This window comes from Neofelis nebulosa, chromosome 2 (assembly GCF_028018385.1).
Source record: "Neofelis nebulosa isolate mNeoNeb1 chromosome 2, mNeoNeb1.pri, whole genome shotgun sequence".
In the NCBI taxonomy this organism is placed as follows: domain Eukaryota; kingdom Metazoa; phylum Chordata; class Mammalia; order Carnivora; family Felidae; genus Neofelis; species Neofelis nebulosa.
The window spans coordinates 151,379,880-151,400,371 of record NC_080783.1 but is presented as its reverse complement, the minus strand read 5'-3'; the positions used below and the strand labels follow the sequence as shown (position 1 = coordinate 151,400,371).

Genomic DNA, 20,492 nt, shown 5'->3' with positions numbered 1-20,492 from the left:
ATTGTTAATTGATTTTTGACAAAGCTGCAAAGTAATTCAGTTGTGAATGGATATATAAATTGTAAATCCATACACTGGAATACTATTCAGTAATAAAAATGAGTCAACTATTGAAACACAACGTGGATGAATCTTAATTGTTATATTGTGCTAAATGAAAGAAGCCAGTCTTAAAAGGTTGAATACATTTATAAAATACAAGAATCCATTTATTTTTAAAAATTTTTTATAAATGTTTATTTTTATTTTTGAGAGAGAGAATAAGTGGGGGAGGGGCAGAGAGGATCCAAGCAGGCTCTGCATTAACAGCAGCAAGCCTGATGCAGGGCTTGAACTCACGAACTGTGAAATCATGATTTGAGCCAAAGTCAGATACTCAACCGGCTGGCTGAGCCACCCAGGTGCCCCATGAATCCATTAAAACATTTTGTGAAAGGCAAAACTGTTACCCTAAAACCTTTATTTGAATAGCAGAGGTCATGGTCATATTATGTGCCCTCTATGTGGAACAAATAACATCATTTATGTATCGAGTATGCTTCCATGTGTTTCTTTTAACCTCGAAACTCTGACGTGTATAGTTATGCTTGGCCTCAGCATGATTGTAAACCTAAAGGTAGACATTGAAATCACATGGCTATAAGGTGACCGACCATCTAAAGGGAAACATTCTAATAGCAGATTTTTAGACTCGAGACAGTATATCCAAGAACTAATTCCACCACCTACTATTCTTTTATTCGCACTTCCTCATCTTTGTTTGAAAAATGCTGCATTTGAAAAAAATCTTTACTTCTTTTGGTAATCACTGTTGTGCAGTACGAAGGAGCTCTGATCTAGAAGCCAGAAGACTTAAGTGACTTTGGGCAAGTGACTTCGTGTTTAGAAGTTTGTTTTCTCATCTTAAAATAAAGTTAATAACACCTGTCCTGCCTACTTAATTTGTAAAGATCTGATAAGCCAGTGGAAACCATTTTATATGTTGTAAAGTAATTGGTAAATGTAAGCTTTCATTAGTATTATTAAATATAAGGAAAAAACCCCCAGGATTTTGTGGTATCTTAAGATAATCAAAGGAGATTCAACTCTGAAAATTGTTATAATCTAAAAAATTAATGCAGAATGAATAATAAGGACTTTGTAACCTCAAAGTTGATTGCTCCGGTTTTATTATCACATGTTATTTAAATTATCACTAGAGTATAAAATATGCTCTTGTATCAGATTTGGAGTACAGCGCTAGACATCTTAGTACAAATTAAAATTCTGAAAATACCGTCAGGATGAAATACGAGCAATATACTTCTTAAGATTAATTTGAATTATGAAGGAATTCCGTTTTAGTTAAAGCTGTAGTTGTTTCCTTCTATCAGTAGATGCCAGTAGAGTTCTTCTTTTTAATAAAAGTCAAATTGCCTAAGTACTTCCATAGCAACAACTTCCTGGTCACATTACCATATATAGAAACATGCTCTGCAGACTAAAGGTTCTTACTTTCTATAAGGACTTGGTAACAAATGGAAACAGTTTTATTGAAGAAAAAAAAAAAAGCCCAGATTTCATCACTAGATGAAGCTTATTTCCCCTTTCTCCTTCTATCCCTCCTCCTCCTTCTCTACTTATTTTGCTGTAAGCATTATGCATTGTTTTAAATAAATTAATCTTAGTGTTCTAGTTAGGAATCTGGATCATCTGTACTAATCTTGAGCAAGGTTGAATATGCCTGGCTAAACATATTAAAAATGAATATGGTGAGACAGTTGTTAGGATTAACTTGTGCATTTGGCAAGGGAATACCATGAGTATGATATTTTGGAAGGTTAATGTGTCAGAGATGAGTGATTGAAAGAAATGACTGGAAGTAGAGAAAACAAATTATTTTAGAAATCAACATTTGCACTAATAAAAATGACACCCAAAGAACGAACAGAATTTAGTAACAGACTGAATATACAGAAAAAAGAGTTCAGTGACATTGCATAAACAAAATTAAAACATTTTCAAGTATTTGATTTCTACGCAGACCTTCAATTTGTTAAGAATGAATGCTTTCCTCAACATATTTATTGAGTCTGCAATATATGTATTACATTTATGAATTCAAGTGAGTCACAATTTGAGACATAAATTTTTTTTTCAACGTTTTTTTTTTAATTTATTTTTGGACAGAGAGAGACAGAGCATGAACGGGGGAGGGGCAGAGAGAGAGGGAGACACAGAATCGGAAACAGGCTCCAGGCTCCGAGCCATCAGCCCAGAGCCTGACGCGGGGCTCGAACTCACGGACCGCGAGATCGCGACCTGGCTGAAGTCGGACGCTTAACCGACTGCGCCACCCAGGCGCCCCGAGACATAAATTTACAAACAGCAAGTTTTAACACAAATATTTAAGATTGGTGGAAACAGGTGAGAGTGATTTATTTTCTAGGAAATATGTGGGAAAACTCAGTGAAGAGGTGACAGTCAGAGTGGTCCTCGAGGGTGAATAGAATTTCTCCTAAGATAGTAAGTCAGAGAATTCAGGAAGTTCATCTACTTCTGCCCCTATAGTCCTTCCATACCCTGAGGTGTTTATTAAAGACTGCAGAACCTTGTTCAGGGTCTGTTTTGTGTAAAGTACTGTCAGCTGTTAATAAGTTATCTATTCTTGTACACACATATTTACACAGAAAGCTGAAAATTTTGGAAGTTTAGTCCTATAGATCCTGTTGGCTGTTTACATCGATACTAATTTTATCACACAAGACAAAGTGTACACAAAGGAGCTGTTACTTGGCAAAATTCATTAGTCAGTTTTTCATGGATATGTGTATGTGTTGTCCTAATTTGATTACATTATTGCTCCTACTTATTCTATTTATTATGATTGTTCCTATCCTATTAAGCAGTTGGCAGGAAATCTGGACTAACATATTTTTTTTTAATTTTTTTTAACGTTTATTTATTTTTGAGACAGAGAGAGACAGCATGAACAGGGGAGGGGCAGAGAGAGAGGGAGACACAGAATCTGAAACAGGCTCCAGGCTCTGAGCTGTCAGCACAGAGCCCGACGTGGGGCTCGAACTCACGGACCGCGAGATCATGACCTGAGCCGAAGTCGGATGCCCAACCGACCAAGCCACCCAGGTGCCCCTGGACTAACATATTTTTAGTTAGATTCTTCTCTCTCCCAAGGAGAAAAGCGTATGGATTTCTCATCCTTTAATTAGTGTCAAAAGGCAAGTACTCAAAATCATCATTAAATGCCACAGGTTACTTTGTTTCCTGCAAATAGACAGTTGCAAATTTTATTCACTTTTAATCAAATGAGTTGTTTCTAAGTCAGACCTAAAGTTAGGGATCAGGTAAGCAGTAGTACTCAAAGTGTTTAGTTTTAAAAATTAACACGTTTCCGTAAACTAGAAGGAATTTGTTTTCTCAGTTGAAATGCCTTGTTGTGGCTGATTTTTTATCATTGTAAATCTTATATTTTGTTCCTTTTTTTCAAATTTTAGAATGTTTTAAAATGTACTGCTGATAGGGCACTTGTCAGCAGATTGTCAGTTTGATAAGCAGTACTCCCATACTCCGTTTTTGTAGCTCCTGTATATATTAGACTTAAGTCATTGAGTTAGCAACATTCAGTTCTTTTTTTTAAATGCTAGTTCAAATTTTTCTTAGTTAAAACACATGTCATATAGTTGTTTTGCAGAAGTTTTTAATATTCATTTTATATGAGTTTTTGATGAAAAGTTAGCTGCTTATAAGGATTCATAAAATCTGTACATTAGCTGATTTCCTGGAAACCACACACAACCTTTTTAACCTATTATATTTGGAAAGTGGTTTGGCCTTGAATTGTTTGCATAGGGTTGTAATACATGTTTAACTAGTTTTCCTTTTTAAAAATTTTTTTCAGTCTGTATATAAAGCCTTAAATTTAATGTTGTCATCAACCTATTTATTAATATTAAACAGTCTTAAGTATAAAATCTTTCGGGCTGATATCACAAGGCTTTAAAATCCCCATCTTTAGTTGAAATGAAGAATTTTGCTAAGAAAGGCTCAGTAATGTACTGTTTTATATTAACAGGAAACAGAACAGCAGTAGTGGTTTGAATACCCTGCAAACAGGAAGTTTGACACTTGCATAGCTCTTAGCTTCTGTGTAAGAAGTTGTTGAGCTCCTTTTGGAAATATTTTCAGTTACTTTAAGTAAAGTGCAAATGCACATGAATGGCAGCTTATAGAGAACTACCCTGTAACCAGTATACAGGTACAACTGCTCTTCAGAAATTGGAAGGTTTTGCTAGCCGATTATTTCATAGACATTCTAAAAGTACTGCACATGATCAGAAAACAACTCTGGAAAATGACAGCCTTCATTTCTCTGAACATACTGCCTTATGGGACAGATCAAGTAAGTTTTTTTTTTTTTTTAATGATACATTTTTAACTAGAAGCTAAAATACTAATTGGAATTTTCGAATCAAACATAAAGAGCAATGTTTTGTTTGTCTTTTTATGATTTGCACAAGGACATTTTGCAGGATGAAGTTGCAAAATGCCACAAAAACTTGATTATAAGTTGAACTGAATTGTGTAGTTCATTGTTTTGTTTTATATCTGACCACTGAGTATCAATAGGAAGTCTTTCTACAAAATTCTTATTATCATCTCTAGTGTATGTTACTGTTTTTTTGTTTTTATTTTTCTTTTTTAAAAGGGAAGAGCCTAAACTTTAGAAATAATAATCAGGTTATTTTTAAAAAATTGTTTGGATTCATAAGTCCTAAATTTCAAAGGTCAGAAGACTTGAATTTATAATTCAAGTTCTATTATGTTTACTATTTTTTATTTTTAAATGCTCGTGTGAACGTTACTTCAGTTTTACAAGCAGGATTTCTAATACAAAAGCATAGTATAGTTATTCGGTGTGAAATCTTATATTTATAACATTAGAAATATCAAAAGCTTTTATAATTATATTTTATGTTACTTATAATTACAGTTAAAGGAGGAAAAAGTTGTTTATGCATACATCACATTCTTTCCAGGCATGTTAAAATGTTTGGACTTGTGCTTTGCTAAAATGGTGATATGTAACCATTTTTGGTGGCGTGCACTTTTAAAAGATAAATTTCACGTATAAACAATACCAGTGCCTCCATTCCACTTCTCACCTTGGACCCTCCGCAAGGTATTTTTATCATTGTGATTAAAGGAACAATAGAATTACCCTTGGTAGCCTTGCCCTTTTTGGTGTGTTTGTTAATCAGATAGCACTAGGTTTTGCCCTTTTCTGTTTGTATATTCCATAGCAGTCTAAAACACAGTTTAAAAAGACAAAACAAACCAAGAATGCTTTACAAAATCTACTCCCTATTTTTTACAGTACCTTCATAGTTCTATAGAAGCTTATTTGAATTATTTATTTACTACAGCAGAATTTTTTTACCTTCTTGGAGCTGTTTTAGGGAGAAAGTAAAGAACATACATATGTAAAATTTTTCTTATTCTAAAGGTTTTGTTTATAATTAATCCTTACCATATAGCAGGTTGATAGGTGAGGAATCTCAAATATCTTCAAGTCAATGAACTGTTAACTATTGAAATAATACTACATTATTAAAATTTACCATGCAACAGAAGTTTGTTATTCATTCAACTTGCCCTATTCTGTTAAACTGCAATCTCCTAGGTCCTTTTGGAAATCTTGCATTTTAAGGCCTTTTAATTAAATGTTCAATGAAGAATGAGGACAGTACTGAATTAGTTTCTGTTTCACTGATACCTACTCATCCAAATAGTGGGTGTTTAGTAAATGTATCTCAAATGAATGAATATCACAGGCTTGTAATAATTAAAAGTTATGTTTGTACTGTTCTGTCACTATATTTTTTTAATGTATGGGGCCTGTGATGTTTTCTGAAACACATTTTAAAACCTGGCAATTGAAGATAACATCATGAGCCATGATTTCTTTTAGAAAAAGCAGACTGATAAAATGCTGTTAACATTTTTCTTTATTATGATGTCACAAAATAAACTAGTATTCTTGTACACAAGTAAAATTATATGCAGATCTCATAGCCCTGCAAATAATAGACATACTTAAAGAGTGACTGTATCCATTAATCAAGTATTCTTCTACTTTTTTCTCTCTTTCATATTCCCAAAATAATCAAAACAGACACAATAATGTTATATGTTTAATGATGAGTGCAGTAAACATGGAGCTCTAGTCTTCTACTATGGAATGTGTCGATACAGAGGAGAAAACACTGATACAAGAGAAAAAGAGGAATCCTATCATTTCAAAATTCCAAGGTTTATTTTTGTGCTGAAAACACCAATTATCATTTACAGAGTGAGTTATGGAAGGAATTTTGACTATATGAAGTTTTTATGAAAACCACATTCTTCAAAGCTACCCAAAGCATTCTACTTGTATGACTTGTTTGACAAGGAAAAGGAATGTCCTATCTACTGATAACAAACACTCTGAACATGCTTGTTCCAAAAGTGCTATTTTAAGAAATCAACTAAGCACGGAAACTACATGTAATTTTTTAAAAATTAGATGTGTGAACTATTGAGTAAAGGTTAACTACCAGTTTAGGTGTTTATGAAATGTAACAAGTTTTAATGCAAGTTTCTTTCTTCTCTAGTGACACTACGTGTAGGAAGAAATAAAGAATAAAAGCCAAATTGTAGTTTCCAGGTGGTTTAACTGTGTTTCATCTTTTACTACTAAATTAAGTAACAGGAATTCCTGTTTGATGGCATAAATATTTAACAGCTGATGCCATCCACATATAAGTACGTGTTCAAAAAGAAAAAAAAAAACATGGAGGAATTCTGCTTTTTGTTCTGACTCCGAATGAATGGGAATATTGACATTCATTGAATTCTCTTTGTAGCAAATGTATTATGGTTAGCTTTTAATCTTCCTTTGATCATAAATGGTGTATCGAATTACAGAATGCTGAACTTGATTGAAGTTTTCGCGTTTTAAATCTTAGACTTTATACACTTAATGAATGTCTAATAACATTTAAAGGACTGAATAGGTAAATACCATCAAACACTTTAGTTATTCTCCTTTCCCATTAACTGACAGGCTATTTTTTCTGGTAGATACAAATCCATGAGTGAATCTTAGATTTAAATACCATATTAAACAAATAAGCAATTTTGCATATGGATTTCTTCAGGTAGAGTAAGATAACTAAAGTGGTTTATCAGCCCACCTTATCTAGTCAGTTTTACCTTTCCAGTGCTCATACAATCTTCAAGATGATTCACTTTCATATTTATTTCTTAGGCCACTGAATCTGTGTCATTGTAACTTCTAAGCTAGAGGACCTTCCACATTATCCTTTTATCTACTTTTTCCATCTGTAACTATTCCATAAGCTTCTTGGTAGTAATCCATTTTTATTTATTTGGCAAACTTTTTTAATTTCTTTTTTTTTTCGAAGTTTATTTATTTTTGAGAAAGAGAGAGAGGGAGAGAGAGACCGAGCAGAGATAGGGCAGAGAGAGAGTGAGAAAGAGAGAATCCCAAGCAGGCTCCACACTGTCAGTGCAGAGCCCTGCATGAGAGTCGATCCCACGACACTGAGGTCATGACCTGAGCCAAAATCAAGAGTCAGATGTTTGATCCAGCCACCCAGGCACCCTTTGGCAAATGTTTCTGAGAATTTACTATCTCATAGTCTAAACAGGCTCTAAGAAAAATAAAATCTAGTTCTTACCCTCCAAAACAAGAGTAGGAAGAGCATACATACGAACAATATTTAAGGTATAGTGAAAAGGTCACTTAAAAATGTATAAGTAGCTTAATGTGGAGCTTAGTGTAAGAAGAAATTAACATTAGGGGAGACGGGACCTTCAAGAATATAAAGAATGAATTGAATTTGGAGACTCAAAGAAGGAGGAAAGATTATTTTAAGAAAATAAACAACATACACAAATAAGTGAAAACATGAAAATTTAGGATTTGCTTAAAAGACATAGTAAGATATTGTCCAGAAAGGTAGTCTGTAGATCTGATCTTTGAAATCCATTAGATATTCAGAATTTTGGACTACATTCTAATAGTGAGGAGCTAATACAGTTTTTTTTTTTTTTAAGTGGAAAATAATATGTATGCAATCTTTTGTTAAAAGAGCCTAAAGAATTTGCTTTTTAACTTGCCTAATAAAGGAGAAGTTAACTTGCTAACTCTACTACAAGGAAATGTATTTGGATACTATACATATTCTGTTTGAGCTAGGCAGTTAATTAGAACCAAGACTTTTGGTCACTTCATGAACATGGCAATGAATAGTCAGACAGTGGATTCCCGTTATAATAACAGTGCTTATTTAAGGTGTTTCTTCTACCTGGAATTCCTTTTCCTTTCTTCTACCAATGGTGGGATCTGCTCGTACTTTTAGACCCTGCTCAAGTACTATCCCTGTAACAAAATCACAAAGCATTCTATTCCTCTGTTTTTCACTCTATTAGAATTCATAATCTCTTCCTATGTTCTCATATTATCTTATACTCACTTAAAATACGGTTTATTTTATAGATTTAAAATTATATTACCTTAGTCCTTAGGTTACCTATCTCCCCTATTTGAACTCCTTCCTAGAAGGCATGAATTTGTCAATTTATTTTTGGTATCGCCAGCATAGTTCTCAATAAACATCGAGTTTTTTGTTAGATTGCCATTAAATATCACCATGGCCTTACACTAACGGGCCTTCTCTAATTTGTTCTATTGTGATCTTTGCAGTTTATCTCAAAGACCTGTGGTCATTAACCAGAAGCAGTAAAATGCTGACCTGAATCTGGAAAATATTACATGCCGGAGGCACTAAACTTTTCACTGTTACCTGTGTATTTTGATCACGAGTGTTTATATGAATTTGAGTAATCAGCAGCCCTTATACTAAATTAACCGGGATATTAAGTGATTTAAAATTAGAAAGTGTTTCCATGGACTATGTGGCAGTGCCAAATAGTGTAATAACATAAAAAGTAGCTTTTACTTGCTTGTAAGAATATTTGCAAGAATAGCCATTCTACATGGTTAGGGAAAAAGGAAGGTTAAGTATATATTCTAGGTAATGTCTTGCTGCTCAGAGTGTATTAGCAATCCAACAGTATCAGCATCACCTGGGAGCCTGTTCAGGCAGACTATCAGGCCTATCAAACCTACTGAGTCAGAATCTGCATTTTAACAAAATTACCCAGCTGATTCATATGCACATTAAAGTTTGAGAGACACTTTTCCCCTGGTAACATTTTAATCTGATTGCCAAATAATATATCTTCACTGGAGAAAATTTGCAAATCTTAGGAAAGAAGAAAGGAAAAAGTAAAAATCACACGATCCCACCAAAAGATAATCACTGCTAACATCTTTTGTGTATATAGTCTTGTGATAGATACACAAGATATATATAGTGTGTATACATATATATATATATCTTGTGTATCTATAGTCTATTTGGTGCATAGATAAACAAATTTCTACCAGCCCCTAAATTTGGATCATTTAGCATACAGTGTTTGATAACATCTTTGCTAATCATACAGAGGTGTTCCACAAGGGCGACCAGGTGGCTCAGTTGGTTAATCGTCTTACTCTTGATTTCAGCCCAGGTCATGATCTCACCGAGGTGAGATCCACCCAGTGTGGAGACTGCTTGAGATGCTAAGGTTCTCTCTCCCTCTCCCTCTACCCCCGACCCACCTCAGAAAAAAAAAAAAAAAAAAAAAAAAAAAAAGAGTTGTTCCACAATATCTTTTAAGATGGCTGTTTTGTATTCAGTTGTAAGAATACATCACAATTTACTTAACATATCACTGGTCATCGAGATTGTTTTTAATTTTTTGCTATTATATAAAAAATGCTGTAATAAATATCCTTATAGCTAAATCTTTGTATACGTTATTTTTATATTTTATAGGACAAATTTAGAGAAATGTTATGACTATTTTAAGGCTTTTGTATTAAATTAATTGCACCCTAAATGTACACGTAATATATCCTTTTGGAGTTAAATTTGTTTCAATGTTCAGAGAAGACATTTAAAATCCCTAGTATAATTTTCTGGCACGTCAAGCATGCTTTATTTTCTCCTTTATTATTAGTGTTTATCAGATTTTTCCACTTTTCAAAGCTGGTCAGTTATTAGTAGCAAATAGTCTGAGAGACATGTTTTATTTATTTCTTTTAAATGTTTATTTTTGAGGCGTGTCTGGGTAACTCAGTCAGTTAAGCATCCGACATCGGCTGAGGTCTTGATCTTGTGGTTGGTGGGTTTGAGCCCCACATCGGGTTCTCTGCTAATAGCTCAGACAGAGCCTGGATCCTGCTTCAGATTCTGCGTCTCACTCTCTCTGCCCCTCCCCCACTTGCGCGCGCGCGCGCGCGCGCGCGCGCGCTCTCTCTCTCTCTCTCTCTCTGTCTCAAAAATAAACGTTAAAAAAATGTTTATTTTTGAGAGAGAAAGAGAGCATGAGCGGGGGAGGGGCAGAGAGCGAGGAAGACACAGAATTTGAAGTAGGCTCCAGGCTCTGAGCTGTCAGCACAGAGCCAGACACGGGGCTCAAACTGGTGAACCACATGACCTGAGTGGAAGTCAGACACTTAACCCACTGAGCCACCTAGGCTCCCCATGAGAGACATGTTTTAGTTGCCGAATAGAGCATTATCATTACATGTTCCTTGGTAATCAGCAGAGTATAACTTCGTTGGGTTGGAGATTCAGTCATATTATAAAGAACATTGCATAATTCTGATTGTGCAATATAGCAGTGACTCCTGTCCCTTCACTGCCCCATTTCCTGGGTGGAATATTTTCATATACATTATCACATGAAACATTTATTTACTCTCTGTGAGGCATTGTTCTAAGGACACTGCATATATTCGTTTATATAACCCTTTAAAAAAACCAGTAGGGTAAGTATTATTATTATTCATATCTTACAAATGAAGAGACTGAAGCACAATGAGGGAAAGTAATCTCCTCAAGGTAACATATCTAATGGAAGAAATTTGAACCCAGCAGTCTGGCTCCAAAGCCCATGCTTTTAATACCTGTTCTGTGAAACCTTTCTACATGTGTGTAAGAAAAACAGGTCTTTGGCTTCTATAGCGAAGATTTGTGTCTTAAGTTTCCTGTTAGATGCAGAGACAGCGTGCTATTATGAGGACCAAGAAAAGCAACAGGCTAGAAAGAGAACTTTGAAAATAAGATGTTCATGTGAAAAGAGCCAGTAAGTTGGAAGTTGGAGTGATGCATTCTCTGAAGGATTGAATATTACTTGCAAGCCCTAAAGTAATGACTGCTTTTAACTATGCTTTTAACTAGTTATGTAACTAGTATGACCCACTTAGGATACAAATAAGGTTTCATCTTTTAGAAAAATTTTTTTTAATGTTTATTCATTTTTTTGAGAGAGAGAGCGAGGGAGACACAGAATCTGAAGAGGATCCAGGCTGTCAGTACAGAGCCCAATGCAGGGCTCAAACTCACAAACTGTGAGATCATGATCTAGCCGAAGTTGGACGCTTAACCAACCATCTGAGCCACCCACACGCCCCGGTTTCATCTTTTAAATATTCGAATTAATCATTTGCATTCATCTATTCATACTGGTAGGGCTGCTAAGTAGCTTTTCTCTTGGGGTCTCCTTCCAGCCCCCTTCACATGTTGCTAAACTTCTGACAGTTTACTCATTACAGAGAGTCTAATCTTTCTAAAGTGTAGATACAGAGAGGAGTATTTTGATTAGTATATAAGCTAGTGGTCTCATTTTTAGCTTCTGTTGATTTTGCCACTGCTACATGGTTTTGCGGTTCAAAACTGATCCCAAAGGATTTGATGTATCCTTGCACTTGATGTGATGACACTGACCCTTGTGGAGATCTTAGTGGTTCTTAAATAGGAGGGTGACCACACTTTCCAGTGTTATGCTCATCCAAGGAATATACCATAGGATTTAGTTTCCTTAATTTATACTTCTGTGCCTTTTGATCCTGACTTCTATGTCAGGTTGAATGTGTGAGAAGGTTATCTTTTAGTTTAGCCCTTCCCCACCCTGTACCAAAATCAGCCTTCCTCTCTTTTTTTTTTTTTTTAATTTTTTAATGTTTATTTATTTTTGAGACAGACAGAGACAGAGCATGAGCAGAGGAGGGGTAGAGAGAGCGGGAGACACAGAATCTGAAGCAGGCTCCAGGCTCTGAGCTGTCAGCGCAGAGCCTGAACTCAGGGCTCGAACTCACGAGCTGTGAGATCATGACCTGAGCTGAAGTCAGACGCTTAACCGACTGAGCCACCCAGGTGCCCCAGCCTTCCTCTCTTAAACATCTTATCCAGGGATAGCGGACTGGTTGTCTGTAACCCAAATGTAGCTCACAGACAATGTCTTGTTTCGTCCTCAAGGTATTTTTTAAAATAATTGAATTTGGTACCATTCTTTCATATAAAAATACAAAATACAGTGGTTTTAAAACTAGAGATTTCATATTAATATCTGGACTTCATATTCTTGAAATATTAAAGAAGTTGATTTCAGTGGCCTCTTATTCCCATTAAGAACAAATGGGCAGCACTGAATGAATATCCTCTTTAATCAGGATTAATACTGTCTAATTTATGCTAACCTTTACTTCTATTGTTTTGCCTGTATGGCCTCTGTAGGCACTTAAATTTGGCCTATAGTGCCTCAATTGTTGAGCCTAAATCACCAGCTCACATTCTCTTTTCCTCTTTGATAAAGCTTACTTAGTGTGCCTTCATGGGCCACAGATACTATCACTAAAATTCATGAAAGAAATTCTGGTAATTCTGAATCTTAGAAAGAACGGGGTCTAGGTTTTAATCCCTTTCTTTTAGAATCCTTGTTTTATTTTTAATGAGGAGCTACTTCCTCCTTCCCTTTAATTAGTTTTGTTTACGATTGGGTATTAGGAAGGAACAGCCTTTATCTCACTCCAAAGGGTTTTTGTTAGATCATTCCCCCAAGCTAATGGATGCCTACCAGCCTTATATTTACATAATTAAGTTGTCCACTAAAGTGATTCTTCCCAGAACATAGAAGACCCGCTTCAAGCCACTGTCTCTACATCCATAGAGAAGCACTTGATCAGTTTCTAAAAAACTAAGTATAATTTATATATACCATAAACTCACTTGTTATAAGTACAGTTCAATGTTTATTAATAAATTTATAGAATTTTGTAGCCATCATCACATTTCATTTTTAGAATATTTCCATCCCCTCAAAAAGTTCTTTTGTACCCTTCTGCAGTTAGTCTCCACTTCAACCTCAGACAAATCCTGATCTGTTTTGTATCCCTATAGATTTTTGTCCCTACAGATTTTCCTTTTCTGGACATTTTATATAAATGGAATTATACAATATGTAATGCAATCAATCAATGTTTCTGGCTTCTTGCACTTAGAATAATGTGTTTGAGGTTTATCCATGTTATAGAACATATCAACAATTTTATTGCTGAATTATAGCATGCTTTATGAAAATAACACATTTTCTTTATGCACTCAGGAATGTTTTTGGTTATTTGAATAACGTTTCTGTAGACATTTGCATATAAGACTGAGTGGACAAATGCTTTCAGTTCTTTTAAGTAGATATCTAGGAGTAGAATTGCTGGGTCGTATGTTAAGTTTGTGTTTATTCTTTTAAGAAACTTCCAAATTGTTTTCTTAAGTGGTTTTGCCATTTTACATTGCCACCAGCAATGTATGAGGGCCAGATTCTTTACATTCTTGTCAATACTTGATATCATCAGTCTTTTTTATTATAACCATTCTGTTATACGTGAACTATTATTTCAGTGTGGTTTCAGTTTGTATTTCCCTAACGATTGATGATGTTGAGCATAATTTCATATGCTCTTATGAGCTGTTTGGGTATCTACTTTGGAGAAATGTGTTTTCAAATCTTTTGCCCACCTCCAAAATTTAGGATTTTTACCTTCTTACTATCAAGTCTTGAAAGTTCTTTGTATAGGCTGAACACAAGTTGTCAACCAAATAGATAACTTCCAAGTATTTCCTCTCATTCTATGGTTTGTCTTGTTTTCTTAAATGATCTCTTTGAAGAAGAAAAGTTTGCAATTTAATTAAGTCCAATTTATCATTTTTACCTTTATAGATTGTACTTTTGGTGCCAAATCCTAAGAAATCATTGTCTAACCCAAGGCAATGAAGATTCTTATTCTCTGCTCTCATCTAGAAATCCGTTTTTTAAGTTGTTTTGTATATGATGTGAGATACGGAGTGAAGTTCTTTTTTTTTTTTTTTTCCTCTTCATATGGTTATCCAATTTTTACTGCACTTTTAATCCAATTTTTAGCATCAGCTATCAGTTTCTTTTAAAAAAAATATGCTGGAATTGAGTATTGTGATCCATGAAGATGAAATATTTCTCCATTTAACAGACAGCCTTTAATTTCTATGCAGTTTTCTACTTGTTAGTGAAGAAGTCTTGTTAAAATTGATTTTTTAAAGTTTATATTTAAATTCCAGTTAGTTAACAGTGTAATATTAGTTTTAGGTGTACAATATAGTGAATCAGTACTTCCATAAAACACTCGATGCTCATCACAGCAAGTGTGCTCTTAATCCCCATCACATTTTTTAGTCATCCTCCCACCCACCTCCCCTCTGGTAACCATCAGTTTGTTCTCTATAAGTTGAGAGTCTGTTTCTTAGTTTGCCCTCCTATCTTTTTTCCTTTTGCTCATTTGTTTTGTTTCTTAAAGTCCATATATGAGTGAAATCATTTGGTATTGTCTTTCTTTGACTGACTTATTTTGCTTAGCATAATACTCTAGCTCCATCCGTATTGTTGCAAATAGCAAAATTTCATTCTTTTTTATGGCTGAGTAATATTCCAGTGTGTGTGTGTGTGTGTGTGTGTGTGTGTGTGTGTGAGATTGATTTTTAAGTATTTTATTTTTGTTAATACTCTTGTGAATGGAGTGATTTCTTTCACATTTGGATTGTTGTTCCTAGTGAATTAAAATCTAACTGATTTTTGTATATTAATCTTACATCCTATGATGTTAATAAACTTATTTATTAATTCTAGTAGTTTCTTTGTAGATTTTTAGAATTTTCTACATATATAATCATGTCATAAAAAAAGCAAATAAAGACAGCTTTCTTTCTTATCAATCTGTATACCTTTTTCTTACCTCATTGCACTGGCAAGAATCTCTAACATAAAATGGCATAGAAGTGGTGAGTGTAGACATTCCTGCCTTATTCCCAGTCTTAGGGGGCAAACATTCCGTCTTTCACCATTATATATGATGTAAGCTACGGAGTCCCCTACACACTTGCCCTTTATCAACTGGAGGAAATTCTCTACGAGTCCTAATTTGTTGAAAGCTTTGATCACAGGTGTTGAATTTTTGGAATACTTCTTCTTGTATATTCAGACAATTATGTAGTTTTGTCTTTTATTTTATTAATACAGGGTATTCCATTAATTGATTTTCAATGTTGAACCAACCTTGCATTCCTGGGATAAATCCTACGTGGTCGTGGTATATAATCCTTTTTCTATACTGCTGGGTTAGGTTTGTTAATATTTTGATAAAGATATTTGCATTGTGATGGATATTGGTCTGTAATTTTCTTTTGATCTTTGTCTAGCTTTGGTATCAGACATTATGGAATAAGTTGGGAAGTGTCACATCCTCCTCTTTATTTTGAAAAAGTTTATATGGAATTGATATTATATCTTTGGATGTTTCATACAATTCCCCAGTGAAGCCATATGGACCTGAGCTTTTCTTTGTGAGAAAAATTTTAATTATTAATTCAACATTTTAATTTGTTCACGGGTATCTTCAGATTTTCTATTTCTTCTTGAGCTAGTTCCAGCACCTGTGTCTTTCTGTGAATTTGTCCATCTCACCTAAGTTATATAATCAAGATAAAGTTGTTTATAGTATTTCTTTATAATTTTTTAAATTCATCTAGTGTCAGGGGTGATGTTGTCTTTTCATTTTTGATTTGGGTAATTAGTATCTTCTCTATTTTGTCTTATTTTGTTTTGTCATGTTTTGTTTTAATTTTTCATCAGTCTAGCTTTATCAGTAAGACTTTTGGACTTACTCATTTTCTCTGTTGTTTTCTATCTTCTATTTCACTGAAGTCTGTTCTGATCTGCTGTTTGGTTTTGGTTTAATTTGATCTTTTCTCTTGAGTTTCTTAAGGTGGAAGCTTAAATTATTGTTTGAGACCTTCCATTTTTTCTAATATAGGTGTTTAAATCTACAAATTTCCTTCTAAGCTCTGCTTTGTCTACATTTCATAAATGTTGATTTTTTGTAGGTTCTTTTACATTCAGTTCAAAATATTTTCTTATTGCTCTTTGGATTTCTTTGTGATTTAAATCCAAATATTTCAGGATTTCCAAATTTTGTTACTAATTTCTTTTTTTGTGTTTTTTTTTTGAGAGAGAGAGACAGAGAGACAGAGAGAGACAGAGTGTGATGGGGGAGGGGCAGAGAGAGAGGGAGACACAGAATCTGAAGCAGGCTCCAGGCTCTGAGCTGTAAGCACAGAGCCCAACGCCAGCCTTGAACTCACAAACCCCGAGATCATGACCTGAGCTGAAGTCCAACATTCAACCAACAGCCACCCAGGCGCCCTCCATCTGTTGCTGATTCCTAATTTAATTCTGTTGTGATCAAAGAACATATTTTGAATGATTTTTCAGTCCTTTCAAATTTGAAATTTGTTATAGTATTTAGCCTATGCTTAATGTGGAAATTTCCATGTGTGCTTGAAAATACTATGTATTTTGATGATGTTAGGTGCTGTGTTTTATAAATGTCAAAATTTAATGGTATTATTCAAAGTTTTCTCCATCTTTGCTGATTTTCTGTATAGTTTTCCCATGAATTATTGAGAGGGGAATATTGACATCTTCAAATACAATTGTTGAATAATGACGCCCTCCTTTCGATTCTCTCATTTTTGTTTTAGTATTTGGAGGCTGTTTTTTTTCAGTGCATATGCATTTCTAATTGTTAACTCTCTCAGATGTATTGGCCTTTTTATCATTATGAAATGTCTTTTTTTGTCTGAAGTACTGTTTTTTTTTTTTTTTTTTTCTCTTGAAGTCTATTTTGTCTGATACTGATTTAGGTACTCCAGCTGTCTTGTGGTTACTATTTTCATGGTATATCTTTTTCTTTTCCTTTTCCTTTCAACCTACTTGTATCCTTAAATCTGAAGTGTGGCTCTTGTAGACAGGATATAGTTGGTCCCTGCTTTTTTCTTTTTTTAATCCTGCCTTTTTTTTTTTTATCCAGTCTGATAATTTCTGCCTTTGATCCATCTTTGTTCCATTCACATTCAGTGTAATTATTGATATGGTTGGATTTACATCTTCTACTGTGCTGTTTGTTTTCAGTATGTCTTACAGTTTTTGTTGTTATTGTTTCCTTTTCATTTCTTTAGTGTTAAACAAATATTTATTAGGTGTCATTTTAATTTTTCTTTGTGTTTTAACTAAATTTTTAAAAGATATTTTCATACTGTTTGATTTAGGGGTTATAATGTACATTTTATCTTATCGCATTCTACTTCAGGATAAATCTAGTAAATCTATTTAAATCTAGTAAATCTATTTTGATCCAAGATAGCTCCATATCTTCTCCAACTCTGTGTTATTATTTTCACACATATTACATGTGTATTTTTGTAAAACTCAGCAATGCAATTTCATACAGCTGAAGTCCTTTAAAGAAATTAAGAGAACAGAAAAGTATGTATTTATAAAATCTTTTACTTCTATTTTTACCATTTCCAGCATCTTTCATTTCTTCCTGTCAATTGAGTATTGCCTAGTGTCATTTCCTTTCATCCTGAATGACATCCTTAAGTATTTCTGCTTGCAACAAACATTCTCAGTTGTTTATTTGGGAATGTCTTTATTTCACCTTTGTTTTTGAGGGATAATATTTTGGATAGAGAATTTTTGTGAACAGGTTTGTTTCTTTTTTCTCTTGGCACTCTGAAGATATCATTCCACTGCCTTCTAACCTCTCTTATTTCTGTTAGAAAGTCATTGATCATATTGCTTTTTCCTTGTGCATGATTAGCCATTTTTCTCTTGCTGCTTTTAAGATTTTGTCTTTGTCTTTCAAAAACTTGACTATGATGTGTCTAGGTATGAATCTCTTTGGTTTATTCTAGTTGATATTATTTGAACTCCTGGATCTGTTGGGTAATGTTTTCCACATTGGACTTTCAACCATTATTCTTGAAATATTGTTTCTTTGCCCTTTGTCTTTCTGCACTCCTTTTAGGATTCCTATTACATGTATGTTGGTACCCTTGATATCCCGCAAATATGTGAGGATCTGTTCATTTTTCTCCAGTCTTTTGTTCTTTGTATTCTTTAGTCTGGATATTTCTGTTCATCTGTCTTCAAGTTCACTAATTAAGTCTTTGCCCTCCTCAGATCTTCTGTTGGGCCTACATAGTGAGTTTGTAAATTTTGGTTATTGTACTTTCAAAGTCTATGATTTTTATGTTGTAAATAGTTTCTCTTTCTGTATTGAAACTCTCCTTCTTATATCATTGTCATTATAATTTCCTTTAATTCTTTAAACGTAATTTTCTTTTATTCTTTGATGTATTTATCATAGCTGTTTTGTCTGCCAAATCCTATATTTTGACCTATTCAGAGACATTTTTTATTGACTACCTTTTCTCTTCATTATTGTCACATATTTTTGTCAAAAAACACTGATTGTTTTAAAATACTATTTTTGTGGCACTTCTGGATTCTGATTCTCTTTTCTTCCTGGTTGTATGTATGTATGTATTTATTTTTAATAACTTTTTTGGCCTTAATATATGGACGGTCCCCCATGGTGTCTGGCTGCTAATTTCTCTGCTAGGAATTACCCTGTGTCTTTGTAACTTAGTTGTTATTCAGTGATTGATCAGAGGTTGTCCTCAAATGCTGTGAGCAAGTCTGCATTTGTGGGTTGAGGAGCACATTCAGTGTTTTCACTTGAAGCGGTTTTCAAGTCTGTACCAGCTTTAAATTTCTGTAGGGTCCTCTAGGGTCTCCCCTACAGGAATAGCTTCCCAGTTAGCTAGGGATATGTTTACGTCCTCTCTGACTCTCTCATTTCCATTTTCTGTGTTAAATTTCTTGCTAGACTACCAGTCTGCTGCTCACCCCTACCAAGGCCACAACTTGAGACTAGCAAAGCTGGACACTTGCCCTGTTCATTTCCTACAGTTTGCTTTTTTTATTGACAACATCACTTGTGTGGGATTTTTTGGCCTGCTCTGTATACCACGTCAGCCCCTCTGGCAGCAAAGCTGCTAGTTGTCAAGGCCAGCCCCACCTGATGGAAGTACTGCACTGACTGAGCTGTTGGGGGAACAGGAGCAGCACTGAGCAAGACCACCTTAGACTCCTACCGTTCTTATACAGAGTTCAGCAGTTTTTCGTGAATAAGTCCTTCTCAATTTACTGTTTGTGATTGCTAGGTTCCCAGAGCCATGAAGTCATCGTTTTTGGCAATTTTGTCCAGCTTCTTAGTTGTTTTGTAGGAGATTTTCTGGCTTATTCATGGCCCCATCACCAGAAGTCCTTGCTCACCTGAGAGCTTTTCAAATGGCAAGTTCACTTGCTGAAGTTCCACTTAATGAGGTACCATTCTATAGATCCTTTGTACCATTTTGGTACAAAATTTAGGTCTCTGGGAATCAGAACAGTCTGTTCATCATGCCATCCAGTCTGCCCACCTTGCTGCTATACAATCTGTCGTCTTAATCCTTTTTGATGTAAGGAATCTCACACTTCAACAATGATCACCAGTAACTTTTTGTATGTTATTCCCTTTTGAAAACCACGTTACTGGCATCTGACGCTGTTTGTAATGCCGAATCGAATAGAAGTTTGTAAATGCATTATTTTATGATTCTGCTGTATAAATGAAATCTATAGTGTTGTGTTTTGTCTCTTCCGTAATACAGAATGTTTAAATGGTTAACATTTGTGCTGCAGTATAGCTTTCTGGCTCATGAAAAATGAAAGCTATCAGCGATCTGGGCAATAAGATTCATCGCCAATAGTCACTAGCAACAGCACACAGCATTTTAATATCAGTGAGGTCCACAGCTAGCAGTAAGAGCTGGTGTAATTGAAAGACGTTTAGGTGCAATCATTCTGCTGTTTGTTCCTTGCCAGGTTCAACATGGGATTGTGTGAGTATTTGAAGAAAACAGCAATTTTTTTAGATCTTTGAAAGATGTAAAAAGGGTAGATAACTGCTTAAATTTAAGAAACGTGGTAATTTTTAAATCATGTGGCTCTAAAATAAAAAGATATTTTATTTGTCTTGCTTGATTAAAGCTTTAGAAAAGCTACTCCTTGGTTACAAGTGAACCGATAATTCTGGTCTAATGTTGCCGTGGTAACAACTCATG

At 34.5% G+C, this 20,492-nt stretch overlaps 1 protein-coding gene across 6 annotated transcripts in view; it reads left to right on the top strand.

Annotated features, from left to right (window-relative positions):
• The window catches only part of PRKACB (protein kinase cAMP-activated catalytic subunit beta), a 126,289-nt gene that overhangs the window by 52,636 nt on the left and 53,161 nt on the right, over positions 1-20,492 (top strand). For 2 of the 6 annotated variants that reach the window (XM_058716815.1, XM_058716810.1), the window contains exon 1: positions 20,142-20,270. The exons of 2 other annotated variants lie outside the window; for them this stretch is intronic. In XM_058716815.1, the coding sequence (XP_058572798.1) occupies positions 20,261-20,270 (10 nt within the window). In that variant the 5' untranslated portion in view covers positions 20,142-20,260. Of the gene's footprint in view, positions 1-4,113; positions 4,400-20,141; positions 20,271-20,492 lie in introns of those variants that run through there. 2 more of the 6 variants (XM_058716808.1, XM_058716813.1) reach the window with 2 other exon arrangements.